A 14,380-nucleotide genomic window follows, 5' to 3' on the forward strand; every position below is an offset into this window, starting at 1 on the left:
TATTTACAAGAGTACTGAGAAGAATGAAGAATATTATGAATACTGAGAATAACTACTATGAGTATTAACATGCTGAGAGTATAAACAGAAATACTTAAAATTGTACTTTTACCTACTACATGATTGATTCATAGTAGAACGGTGGGGCTGTGGTAGTGGTGTAGGACATGAAGATATTTTATGTGTTTTACATTTGTATATCATGTACAAATACTGAGAACATAATTTCTATTTAATAAAGGTGAGGAGGCCAGAACAAATATGAACAGCTTACTTCTCCAAAACCATTTCTAAAATGTATACAGTGAGACTGGAAGTCCTGTAGTACTCCCACTGATTTACTTACCTTTAATATATGACAGCTTACGTGAGTTTTTTACCCTGCTAGAAAGGGTTCTTCCTACAGTTTAGCATCACATTTTATTACACAGCCACAACGTGCCATAAAGAAAGACAGGGACATGAAGGAAATCAAACCTTTTGGATTTCATACTGGCACCTAGATTTTTTTATCTGAGTACGTAAGTAAATGCATTGCAGAAAATAAATTTACTGTTATAGTACCTGTTGCAAGCATTTTTAAGGCAACACAGAGCTTTTTAATTTAAAAATAGTATGTGTATTTTTACAAGCAGCTGGTGTTTAAAGTATGTTTGTAAGCAAATTGCAATTGATGTCTTCTCTACTAATTTGGTACCCGGAGACAATCTTGAAAATTAGATCTACATATGACTAACTAAAATTTGTTATACAATGTAATTAACTGAGACCCTCATAAAATGACACTAAACATAAGAGGTGAGTCTCAGAGATCGTGTGTCATCACTTTTGCATTATGATTCATGCATGAGCCAGCTCCAGTGGAGCCTCTGGAAGCAGCCTTCATCCCTGCTGAGCAGGAGCACTGCGCTCTCTGGTGGACACAGTCAGAGGCAGAAAGCAAAGAGGAATTTTGGGAGGTAGTGGCCAGCACAGCTGTACCCATCCCAAGCCTCTCATGTGAAGCTGTAGCTTGTGTTAGCCTCCTCCTGGAAATTTGTACATCCTTAGGTAAAGAGCTACAATCCAGAAGCTGTCCATCTGTAACTCCTCATCCTCTAGTCCAAATTTCAAATATATTAGAAGGTGAAGCTTTTCTATCATGGCAAGTGGTTTCCAAAATCCAGCATCTATCACAGTAATTGCCTGGTCCATCCTTGCATTCAGGTAATAGCATTTCAGTTCAAGACACCATCTCCTCCTAACCACAATGGAGGCACTCTACAAGAAGTGACATATGAATGCTATGCCTTTAGATATTTTGCAAGTCAGCACCATCAGCTTCTGCCAGAAGGCGTGTCAAGGTGACACCACAGCTGTTGTGCAGCTGAGGTGTTCACCAAACCTTTGTCAATCAGGAACATGATGTCCAACCCCAGGCAAAGCTCTGTTCACTGCTTGCTCCAGACCGGCGTTAGAGGCTTGATGGACAGCTTGCACCAACTGCTTTGGAGTGATGACTTTGCTCTCCAGTCAAAAATACAGGTGCACAAGGTGGAGAAAATATAGGTCATGTTTAGAGCAGCCAATCACTCCTTAAAGGTCATATGCACTTACCATCATGATAAAGTTTTTATGAAGGGCAGGTGTACATTTTTAAGTTTAGCAAATACATACATATCCTACACAAATATGTTTGAAACAAATGTTAAAATCAGTATTTGAATTCAAGGTTTGTGTTTTTATCTTTTAGCTAAAGATTTAATCTCATTCCCCATGACCATAGTAACGATGTATAGCTACAGTCAGTGGAGGTGGAGGGAGTACGCTCTCCATGAACATGGCAAAAGAAACTAAATGAATCTGGCTTCATACACTGAATGGGTCAAGAGCACCATCTGGTGGTTTTCCCTTTCCACAACAGATTTCGTTTAAAAAAATCTCTATCATGGCTAGGCTTCGCGAACGAAGATTTGGGAAGGGCTCTACCCACGTTTCTTGCAAGCGCATTGGTGGCTAAAAAGGCCAATACGAGAAAGGCAAGTCCGGTTGCAAAAGACACAGCAGAAAGACTCCTTAGATGGTATACTCTGCAAGGCACGATTCTTTCTGCGTTGTCTTTTCTCCTCAAGGGTGATCCTGCGTGCTTTCTCAAAAACATCAGCAGCGTTATAGATGGTCTGTCTCCAGGCCTCCCGATTGGAGGCCAGAGTAGACCAGTTATGGTGTTCAATATGCCCGAGGCTGAGTTGTTGCTTCAGGGAGTCCTTGTATCTTTTCTTTGGGGCTCCTCTCTTGCGGCAGCCAGTGGCAAGTTCACCATAGAGCAGGATCTTAGGGAGGCGGTGGTCCTTCATCCTGGAGATGTGCCCTGCCCATCGCAGCTGTGTTCTCAGCAACATGGCCTCAATACTTGTGATTGCTGCCTGTTCAAGAACAGATGTATTGGTCACATAGTGTGACCAGTGGATGTTTAGGATTGTACGGAGGCAGCGTTGGTGGAAGCGTTCTAGGAGACGCAGGTGGTGGCGGTAGATGACCCATGATTCGGAACCATATAAAAGAGTAGACAGCACTATGTCTCTGTAAACACTGATCTTGGTACTTTTCTTCAAGTGTTTATTACGCCATACTCTTTTATGGAGTTTTCCAAAAGCACTATATGCCTTTGCTAACCTGTTGTCTATCTCCCCGTCAATCTTACCATCCGAGGAGATGAGGCTGCCTAGATAATTAAACTGTTGGACTGATTTGAGCTCTGATTGGCCGATGGTGATGTGGGAATGGTGGGGTACTTCCTGAGGTGCAGGTTGATGGAGAACTTCAGTCTTCTTTAAGCTGACTTCCAGCCCAAAGAGCTCAGCAGCATCTGCAAAGCAGGATGTTAAACGCTGCAGAGCTGCTTCTGTGTGGGCAACAAGGGCGGCGTCATCAGCGTAAAGCAGCTCCCGGACAAGATGGTTTAGGGTCTTAGTGTGGGCCTTCAGATGCCTTAGGTTGAATAGGCTTCTGTCAGTACGATATCGTATGTAGATACCGTCCTGATCATCAAGGTCTGCTGTGGCCCTTTGGAGCATCATTAAAAAAAAAAATCTCTATAATACAGAATAAATTCCTCAAAGGGGTTGTCACCTTGGCTTTGGGATTTGGGGAGGAAACCTTATCACAATCTTAATCTAGATTCCTTTTTTTTTAAACTCTCTGAGTCAGTGCAGACCTTATCTTTTTAGGGCTAAATATTCAGAGCTTTTTTGAGAGTGGTCACTGACATAGTTTTATTTATGGGTTTTACTTTTTTTTTTCTTTTTTAGTCAAACAAAATATTCAACATGCTAAAATGTTGCTTCCTTGCAGTGAAACTCTTGGCTAGTGACAGCACATCAGACACATACTGCAGTTTTGCCACATGCTAGAAATCAGGCTTTGCAATGACAAGCTGTGCTAAGGTGCCAGCAGTTACAGAGTTGAAGTAAGAGGGTTGTTTTTTCTTGGTTTGGTTCTGACGTGTTCCACAGTCCTCAGAGCACAAAGGCTTTTGCTGGAGGATAAATTAAAACGCATACAAACTTGCCCTTGTTTGTGCAAGTGACTATATCATCACTATCTGGCGCTTCTCTTCAGCTTCTCTGCTTGCTGTGGTGAGACTGCTGAAATAGTCTTTAATGACTTGCAGGAAAGTGTAAGCATCTTGAACAGCTCCTTGGATTTTTCAGGATAGCATCATAAGTGCAAGAAAGAGAAGCTGCAAAGCTCAATATTGATTTAAAAAATTCCTAAAAACCTGCTTCTATCTGTCTCCTGGTGAGGGTCAGGATGAAGCTAAGGAATAATCTGTTTCCATAGTTGTCCAAGCTGGGAGAAACAGCTGCTAGCCACAGCAATTTACAGAGCAGAGAAATGTCCCACCTTTCCTCATCATGGAGAGCCATTCCTAGAGATAAGTAAGTAACTGGAAGAAATCTGTACTTGCACCAGTCAGGCAGGGGACTCTGGCAGCCTGCAGGTATTTCTCACCTTCTGGAGATCTGAAAAGCATGTGCAATGTGGGTAAGAAGCTTATCACATTCCTGCAAAGTCACTGGGGCTGTCAAAGGTTGAGTTTGAAAGTAGTTTTTGACAACAGCTGTAGTATCTGGGGACGACTCATCTCCATATGGCAGGTGTTATACTCTTGCCCTAGGTATGACTCTCACATTGATTACATATCAAAGGCAGGTCCAAGATAGGCTCAGCACAGACATTAACAACAATCTGTTCCCACCTTTGGCACATAAATCACTCTCCCTAGCACCAGTTGGGGCACCTACGGATACTAACATCCAACACCCTCACTCTCTGAGGAACTGTTTTCTCTCTCAGCAGCAGATGCTAGCATGCCTGGGTGGGGACTGATTGTCCACATATTTGAGGAGACAAACCATCATGTGGCTTTCAATAAGATGCATAGTTTTTATACAGGCCCAGTGCTCAGTGTTGTTGGGCAAGGTTTCAACTGCCAGGCAAGGTTACCATGAAGGAGGAAATAGTTGTGTGGCCACCACAAATCCCCATGCTTTAGAAATTTTGCATAAGAAAATTGCAAGATCAAGGTCCTTAAGGAGCTGTCACCCACCTGATGAAGGCTGTAATCTTAAATGTCTATTCTAATTATTAAAACTAAAGCTGGTAGGCAAGGATCTGAGTATCATATAAAACAAAAAAAGCTGGGCAAGAGAAAAGAAACAGCCACAATGGTTTGCAGCAGATCCATCACAGCTTGGCCAAAGCTTCATTAAAAGTCAAATAATTTGACCTTTCCAACAAGGTTTCAGGTAGAGGGTAGGTGTCTCTTAGCACTCACAAATTGGTAAAAAAATGTCTGTTTCTTCATACTGTTCATCCCCAATTGTGACCACTGAAGCCATGTAGTCGAACTCTTCCCTCTTATTTAGAGGTAACACAGAATTTTTCTCAAAATTCTGCATGAGCAGATAAATTTCTACAGCTAACAATGAAAAAAAAGAGTAGCTGTTCTCCACTTTCTCTGTGTACAAATTGTTAGGCCTACTAGAGAGTGCATTCCCCTTAGTAAGCTCAAAATCTGAAAAGGTAAACCTGTTAAGTTTGTAACAGCCACATTCAGCTCCTAAACAGACACACAAGTTTTAACTCAAAATGTATCATACACTGCAACACCAGTCTAAGAGTGAATGCCTGTGCCACATTTCTTTAAATCGTTGTAGGAAATAGCAGTTCTGTTCAGATCACATTACCTGTGTTCTTCAGGACAGAGGAATTTCAGTAGACACAGATGTAAATTTTATAACAAACTTTTGCTTATATTTCTTATTTATCAATGCCTAACAGACTCACTGTGGTTACATGCATATCAAGATGATACAGTCTAATTACCAGAATGAGGTATAATAGGATCACAGAATCATAGAATGGCATCGGTTGGAAGGGACCTTAAAGATCTAGTTACAACTCCACTTCTAGGGAAAGGATAGTGAGTCCACTTCTCTGGGCAATCTGTTCCAGTGCACAGTCACCACCCCCACAGTAAAGAATTTTTTCCTAATACCCAGTCTAAACCTACTATCTGTAAGTTTAAAGCCATTCCCCCTTGTCCTGTCACTACACGCTCTTGTAAAAAGTCCCTCTCCATCTTTCTTGTAGGCTCTCTTTACATAATGGAAGGCTGCAATTAGGTCACCCTCAAGTCTTCTCCAGGCTGAACAAACCCAACTCTCTAAGCTTTTCCTCATAGGAGAGATGCTCCAGCCCTCTAATCAACTTGGCAGCCTTCTACCCTTCATTCTCCAGTCTTGAGCATATCTTTAAGTGGACTTGAATAGACAAAATATTTATGGAATCAAGCTGCAGAACACAGCATGAGAATGGATTCAGTACATTTTACACAAACCCAGAAGACTTGCACTTTGTCAAATCAATGTTTTTAAGAAGCACATACTAGAAACTTGAGAAAAGAGAAGTAATCTTCTAGGACGATAAACAGAAGTCCAACAAAGCCAACGAAGTCGAGAGCAGCAATTTATTTTCACATTTACAAGACAAACATGAATAGTATTTACAAATATATACAAATACTAAAATTAATATTATAACTTCAAAAAAAAAAGAACAAGTATTTTTTAGCAGTATAGCCAACATACAGTACTGGTTTTTTTAAAGTTGAAAAAGGTATCACCTCAGTTCAAGGAAAACTTGAGCTTTCTGAATGAAGAAATGCAGGAAGAACAATTTAAGATTCACATGAGAGAAACCATCAGAGAAAATGGTATTGTGAATGTTTGCATTTAAAAATCAAAGACAAAGCTTTGAAAAATCATAAAATCTAGACTCCCCCATAATTTGAAGTTAAAAAGGGCTTCACTCACCTCACTGGACAGCACTAGAAATGCTATTAAAAGCCTTCTGAACAAGACTATTAAAGAGTACAGAGGAATAATAGAATAAACTTCTTTATAAATATAGAATAGCAGAAAACATTTTCTTTGTGGTTGAATAAAAAAAAAAATCTATGGCACATCTGACAATTTGTATTGGGAGGGATGGGTCACAATCTCTTTAGATTCTGTTTGCTTTTCTTAGTCCCAGGAAGTGGCCCTGGCATAGAGGTGGATTTCACTGGTTTGCTGCTCATACAGTCACTGGAGCTGTGGTAGCTGCACATGCACTTTGTGCAAAACTCAAAGCCACAACTTTCACGATTGCACGTTGCTCTTTGAAGATAGGAGTCATACTTTGCAGGCGAGCCACAGCGATGGCAGGCTTTAAAGCTTTCAGTGTTTTTCAAGGTCTTGGCAGCCTATTGGAAAAAGCATACACAGAAAATCATGAGCAGAGGGTAAGTAAACTCTCTAAGAATTTCCTAATGTTATTTAAGTGCCACAAAACGTATTATAATTTCTCTTACTCTAGAGAGATAAATTAAAAATTTAGCCTCATTCTTGTATCAAATTCTGATGGAGACCGAACAGTAATAATCAGATTATAACTTTCTATATACTTTTTTGGTATACTTTGTACTGGAGTAGAGGTAGCCAATTTCAAATTATTTAAATTTAAAATTTGACAGACAGGTTAAATCAAAGGCAGTAAGAAAAACAGCCCTCCTGAATCTTCCAAACCCCATCCAAGGATGGTTTTTAACTTAATTTTTAAAAAGAAAAGAAAATAAATCTGAATTCTATTTAAATCATTGATATTTTTGAAAAGTGAGAAATGTGTTCAGAAATCTCAGCTGTGGAGCACTTAGCTTGAGATACGAAGTGGAATCAATTCCTTTTTCTTTCCAATTAATTAATTTTTGACACAAAAACATCTGCTTTCAAAATGATTTAGCATTACAAAATTATAGATCTGTATAACACCTTAAATCATTCAATTGTTAAAAGCAAAATGTTTATATAATCTGAATGTGCTGTGTATAGACGTATATGTCTTTTAGGAACGAAATTTTAGACAGCTACTGAACAGAGTACTTTCACATTCTCAATGCTACAATGTCCTATATAGTAGTACTAGAGCATCTGGATCATATTTTCCAATGACATTATATCTTCTCTCATTGCACTAATTTGCAGAATAAGACTTCTGAGCTTGAGCTGAAGCAAAATTGACAGGTTTTGTGGGATTTAAAATAGGCATACTAAGCAGAAAACTGGCAGCCATACTAATAAGAACTACAAGCACTTGAAATAGGAGATACTACTTTCAGAAATATGCTTTACAAGCTGATCATGTGAAAGACAACATGTGAGAAACTAAAGATGAATGCAAATCATCAGTTACCTCAGAAAACTCCACGAGCCTGCTGTGATTCTTAGATGCTTTGGATCTGGTGGGTTTTTTGTTCAAGATTTTTGGTGGGGTTGCTTTCTGAATGGAAGCTAAAGACACTCTGTAGAGAACGTACTCCCTTGTTGCAGCATGCTCTGGTGCCTTTGTGCCATTCTGATGAAAAGAAAAACAAGATTTAAATCAAGATTTAAATTTGAAAAGAGACTCACCTGATACTGTTTTTTTTGTTTAATAGAAGTCAACAACTAATTTTTGATCCTTCCTCCTGGTTTCCAATTAATAAAGCATCACACTGATTTTACCTCAACTTTCTCAGTCACTTCTGTTATAAATGCATAGAACAGCTCTCTAGTTCAGAGCATCAAAACAACAATCTATTATGTCATCCTACTTTCATATTAACTCAGTAATTACTTAGGCAGAGCATGCAACCTATTCATCATAATGTTTTATAGCACAAAGCAGTATTTCTAATTCTTTATGGTGAATAGGAATGCTTGAAGCTTTCATTGTGAAAAGTAAATTCCTCCCACCAATTTTCCAGGTTTCCAGTTCAGGTTAAACAAAAAAGCATACAATGGTAGGGAGGAAATCAAATTCTATGGGTTGAATGTTCAGTGGTGTCCAAATGTTTCACCCTAACAGGCTAGCACTGTAAAATACTACCACGTTATCCTGTGACAGATCCTAAGCCTTGTTTCATTGTGTCTCCATCTCCTAAGAAAGACACTCATAGTGTTTTAAGAATCCTGACTTGATAAAGTGCAATGCCATGTGGTTGGATCTAGTATGTTTTATTTCATAGGACAAAGGCATTAGGAATAGCTCACAGTATGAAACACTTAGTTTTCTGTAGCCAGGACATTGGAAGTTGGAGACTGCTGCAAGAAAGTACGGAGACCCTGAGTCGCACAGTCAGCTGAGTGGTTTATTTCAGTCTCTTTCCCTTCTGGATCAGTGGGGATGATGAAGCAAGCAAGGTTTTACTGAGCCTGTAGGGCTATGCTGGAAGCGACCCTCTCCTTCCTGTCCTTCTCTGTAACACAGGACATGTGGAAGTTCCTAAGAACATCTGCGTCTCTCCTTCGGTCACCTTTTCAGCCAACCTTCCTTGGGGTCCCCAAAGACACTGATGTGACTAGCAACACTTGAGAGAGGGCATCCTGACAGGACAAGCTCAGACACTCCAGTGACAGTTTTCAACCTAAGAAACTCTTCTGTGATCTCTTAAGACTAAGTCCTGAAATAGCAGAAAGACACTGATGGTTCAGGCATAAATTATCTAACAGGTGCAGCAACTTACAGAGAGGTTTTTCACAGCTTTACTATACATTTGGAAAATCCATTTATCTTCTTGTAGAATCTTCTGCCATGTTGTGCTGACTTTGGCAAAACTGCAACGACAATACAAACATATCAGTTGCCTCCTGGGAAAGGATGTATTTAATAGCAAGAATAACTGTTATCTTTTTCCTTCATGTAAAGATAGAACATGTTCACAGCCGTAGTCTTTAATTGCCTTCTTGGGAAAAGATATTCTCCACGGCTTACATTGTCAGTTCATGTTTTAACATACTAACACATAATACTAAACATTCAGTAAATGTCACAAGCCCCATATCTAAATCATTAAGCCATCTGACTAGGCTGTTTCCTTTCCCAATGAAATACAATGAGATCAATATACTTACTTGATCAAATCCACCTCGCTGAGATGCCTTAAAATGTTTGCTAATATATGCTTCAGGTTCTTTTGGAAGAGCTCGGCAAGAATGTCTATTCTATCTAGCCCCATTTTCTTTCCAATTAAGTTACAAAGTTCAACTTTTCCCCTAAAAACAATTCTGTCTATAGCAGCCCAAGACTTGAGATTTCTTTTACCATTTTTTTTCAAAGTTGAGCAAATCATTTCTTCATAATGGCTTACTGGCAGTAAAGTCTTCTTTGAAAACTGTTCTTGGTTTTGGTTCTTCCTGAGACAATGTTTTGGTGTGCCACAGAGATTCCCAGCCAAAGGTATACTATCCTCATGTTCTATTGTATCAGCATACTGAGTACTTAACATAGAGGAATAACCACTGTCCTCATTAAGTTTACTGTTTTCCAGTGCCTCCATTTCATAGATTACTTCATCAAGTCTCTGCGTTACTTGTTTGTTTTCTTTGTTATATATCGGTCTTCCTCCATCTTCAAGTTCTAGATTTCTGGTGGCTGCATGATATGAGTCACTAGGGAGTATTTTCTGATGCTCTTCTGCACAGCTTTTACAAAAGCCTTCCTTGTAATTCAAGGGGCAGGATTTCTCCAGCCTTGTTTTCTCCACAGCAGATTTCATTGGTGAAAACCCAGCATGAAGAGATGCACAATCAAAATCACGTTTCATTTTGCAAGAGCGGTTAAGGTTCGATTTCATTTTGTTGTTTGTATCCTGCAAGAAACAACAAGGACAGTGTTACAACACAGTGTAAACTACATCACAAATTATTCTTCTTATAAAGAATTAACCATGCCTTCCTTCTGCATTATGAATTTTATACTGTTACCTAACTCACTCTCTAGTGTCTGAAATACAACTAGTGGAACTGTGGACTTGAAGAGCCACTAACTCAATCTGTGTAAGATCATCTCAAAACTAGAGGTTTATGCTACATATAACTAGGGCTAGGAAACTGACTGGCTGATTTACTTTGTCACCATTCCACCAGAATAGTTTACTTTTAGACACACCAATGCCTCCACTTGCTACCCTAAATGTAGCAACACTTGCGGTCCCTGCAAGGGACACCGGTGGCAGAGGGTCCACAGTGACAGTGCTGTGCAGGGGTATATCCGGACCAGAGAAGCCTAAAGTTTGCATCCAAGACCAGAGGCAATGCTGCTGCTGCAGCCAGGTATCTGGCATTTTTAAAAAGGGAAGAGGTTGGTTGGCACACGAAAAACTTATGTGCTCACATGGATGTGTAAATTACAAAGAAAAGCAGCCACCCTTAAACAATGGCCAGAGGGAAATAAAGGTTACTTACAAGCATGATTTTAAGAGGGTGAGAGGTCAATAGGTGTCATAGGGAAATTGAGCTTTCCTTGCCCTGTTTCTTTCCCCTCCCCCCAGAAATACGGTGCTATCTATATTAACAATTGCGGGGGGATGGGCGAGGGCTGAAGGGGAGAAGGAAGCCATCGCTGCCCTGTTAAATCTAAAGGGGAAATAATTTTCAACGTGTTTTGTGATCTGTAGGAAATATAAGCTCCCCCATTTGAGCGAGAATTTTAAAGGATTTAAGCACTTTCAGCAGTTTTGGAAAGAAGCATTAGAAAAATGTTTCATGAACGATTCAGAGAAAAAGTCCCTTCTTTGTACCTGCGTTTGGTGGAAGAAAGGAACAAATACGCTTATGGCTTTGAGTATTGTGAGTTAGGTGAGAGATTCAAGCCTCGCTAAGACTCTTCCTTCCCTTTCCCTCTTCCTTGCGAGCGAGCAGAGGAACTTTTGGGCCGAAATCCTAATGAATTGGAAAATGTCCCCCCATCAGGGCCGGCCCTGACCCTCCGGAGGAGCGGGCTCAGCCGCGGGCCCCCGCGGCGCTGTCAGGCTTCTCCCGCCCAGCGCTCAAGATGGCCCGGGTCGGCGGCAGGTAGACCGGGTCCCGGCTCTACCGTGCCTCACGGACCCGGGACCCTCACCCTGCGACTTCGGGGGTCTCCCCTTTCCCCAGCACTAGAGGACTCCACCTAAAATGCTGGTGGCGGGGCGAGCAGGAGCGCGCCGGAGGGATGCCCCCTCCGGCGGCGTGGCCCGGCGGGCGGGAGACAACGCGGCGCGTCCCCGCCCGCGCTGCCCGCCGGCGGAAGCAGACCTGCGCTCCCCACCCCGGCTCGGACCCGGGCCCGACCCCGCCGCGAGCAGCCCCGATCACCCCACATGCGACTCGTTGGCGGGATCGGGGCGCTCCGTGGCCGCCCATGTGCCGCCGTCCCGTCCCATCCCGTCCCGCCGGCGGGATAGCTGCGGGACTAGGCTGCGGAGGGCAGCCGGACTGGGCGGCCGCCGGGGATCCCCCTTCCCAGCCCATCATGACGGGCCATGCAGCGCCGCCAGCACTCCCAGTCCCGTCGCTGCGTACGCCGGCAGCCCCCGCCACCCCGGTCACAGAGCCCTGACGGCGGAGCCCCGCTGGCCCGAGCCGGTCCAGCCGCGGAGCCCTGAGTGCGGAGCCCCACAGCCGCAGACCGGCTGGTGGACGGATGGCTCACCTCTGATGCAGCGCCGGCGGGCAGTGTGTGGTCCGCGCTCGCCGGGCGCTTTTTAAAAACTTTGAATTTGGTATCCAAAACCGCGCCGGCCAATCGCGCCGCGCCCGCGGGCGGGACGCGGCCAATGGGAGGCGGGCAGAAGGCGGGGGCCAATGCGGGGCGCGGGGGGCGGTGCCGGCCCGGCCCGGCGTTTTCCCTCCCTGGCGGCTCTGAGAGAGGCGGGTGGCGCGGCCGTGGCTCCCGCGCGGTAGCGGCTCCCGCCCGGCCGCGGGTCGCGCCCGCCCCTTCCTCCCGCCCTCCGGCACCCGCACGGCCTCGCGGCGCTCTCCCCAAGGAACTGCCGCCTTCCCCGCCCCGGGAGTGACAAGCGCCTAAGCTCAGCCTGGCGCCCAGCAACATCTCCGTTTGGGTTTTTAAATGGACGAGCCAGGGATCCTCCCATCATCCTGACACGTTCCCAATGTGCAAAGCTCCTTTGTCGGGGAAGGATTCTCTTCCTCACTGGTGATATTCAAGAACCGTCTGAAAGCAATCCTGTGCCATGTGCTCTAGGATCATAGAATCATAGAATCACAGAATCATAGAATCAGCCGGGTTTGAAGGGACCTCTGAGATCATCAAGTCCAATCCTTGGTCCACTACCACCGTGGTTACTAGACCACGGCACTAAGTGCCACATCCAGTCTCAAGGATCTCTCAGGACCCTGCCTGGGCAGGGAGGTTGGATCAGATGACCCACTGTAGCTCCTTCCAACCTTAACCATTCTACGGTTCTGTGATTTAAGTCTGGTGGTGGATTTTGCATCTGGGCTCCTTCCCATAAAAGAATTGTATTTATTTTAAAGCATGACCAATGCTACTAGCAGCTGAAGAGTGAGGAGGAGCACCACTGGAAGCCAGGCTGACTGGACACTAGTGCAAGGATCCCTGCTGCTGCTGGAAAAGCAATCTGCTCACAGCTCAGGGAAGTTGCATTTTCAGAGACAACATCCCTTGTGTTAAAATTAATATAGAGTAAGGCTTGCCATGATGAGCCAAGAGGACAGTGAAGTCCTGTCAGATGCCAGTTTTAGGACACCTCAGTCAGCCTCCTGCTAGAATCACATCATGTCTGTTTTTTCTCACACTGGTCAGAAGCTGGTCACTTGCAAGGCAACACCACCTCTGTGTCTGTTCAAGAGCTCGATGAGAACAGGGAGGCTGTGAGCCAGGCAGGATTTGGCCAGACGGGCTACAAGTTTATCTAAGTTTTTCATGCAGTAATCCAGTGCTCAGACCCAGTTGATGTCTCTTATTTGTTTGGATGAATACGGAGCTGAAGTTAGAAAGAACTGCAAACTCCATCCATCACTGGATGTAAGAAAGCCTGGCTTGAAGTCAAGTCAGTAAGACTCTCACAAGCGCTCTGTAGTCTTCCATTTGCAGTACTGATCTGGTAGGAACAATGACTTCAGCCCCAGCTTCTGTGCCAATCAGTATCTAATGAGTCAATGTTTCTTTTTACTTTTTTATGTGCCAGTTGGTAGTTGTAAAACTATTAGTAAATGTAGACCTAGGTCTCATGCTTACCAACAGGATATATATATGCCTTACCTTACACATATAGATATTGGTACATCTGAAGTTAATGCATGTGTCTTTAATTAAAAGATTTGGAACTTAACCATAGTTACCATGCAGTATTTACTAAAAAACAAAGCCGATAAAGGTACAGAATGCCTTACAGTGCTGTTAAACAGATAGACAAAAACACTAAGATGCCTGTCACACCATGTAACCTTTAGAAAATCAATAAATCGGAGGGTCAATTAAAAGCATAAAGCAGAAACTGAAGCGAAGCCAAGTAGAGACTAAAGTATCAGCTGAACAATACTGTAACAATTCATTTTGGACTCAAGAACAGAAACATTCTTTCAAAAATCAACTCATATGATTTGTAACTTGGCTTCCACAGCTTTTTTTTTCTAGAAAAAGGGATATTCCTAGACTTTTGTTCTGAAGGGTATGAAAACATGATGAAGATACACTTAGACTCCCGCTCATGACATTTTAATTAACAGATATGCAGATAGGTAGAATTACTCAAAGAAATTAAGTTTTTTTTTGTTCTCTCAAGTAAGCTATTTGACACTGTACTGACATTTAAGCTACTGTTTAAATGAAAACTGGAACTACAAATAGCTAATTTTTTAATGTGCGCATACCTTTCGAGAGTGGTGTATCAGTATCTTCTCAGTGGAGAAAACTAAAAATTGCAGTTCCTTCCAGTGCAGTCAAATTTACTTTTCAAATGGACTGCTGCAGCAATAATGTCTCGTATGAAGATAATAAGGTCTTTTACTCA

General features: G+C 42.8%; 1 protein-coding gene across 1 annotated transcript; it reads right to left on the reverse strand.

Moving 5' to 3' along the window:
* Positions 1-6,112: 6,112 nt before the first annotated feature.
* Positions 6,113-14,351, reverse strand: FBXO5 (F-box protein 5). Its single transcript, XM_027688575.1, has 5 exons — positions 14,241-14,351; positions 9,477-10,213; positions 9,089-9,179; positions 7,777-7,938; positions 6,113-6,790 (listed from the first exon to the last, which is right to left on the reverse strand). Exons 2-5 carry the CDS (start codon positions 10,196-10,198, stop codon positions 6,539-6,541), a joined length of 1,227 nt encoding a protein of 408 aa, XP_027544376.1. The 5' UTR covers positions 10,199-10,213; positions 14,241-14,351; the 3' UTR covers positions 6,113-6,538.
* Positions 14,352-14,380: the final 29 nt, after the last annotated feature.

Source organism: Neopelma chrysocephalum, unplaced genomic scaffold, assembly GCF_003984885.1.
Source record: "Neopelma chrysocephalum unplaced genomic scaffold, ASM398488v2 Primary Assembly neopelma1_23, whole genome shotgun sequence".
NCBI classification, from domain to species: domain Eukaryota; kingdom Metazoa; phylum Chordata; class Aves; order Passeriformes; family Pipridae; genus Neopelma; species Neopelma chrysocephalum.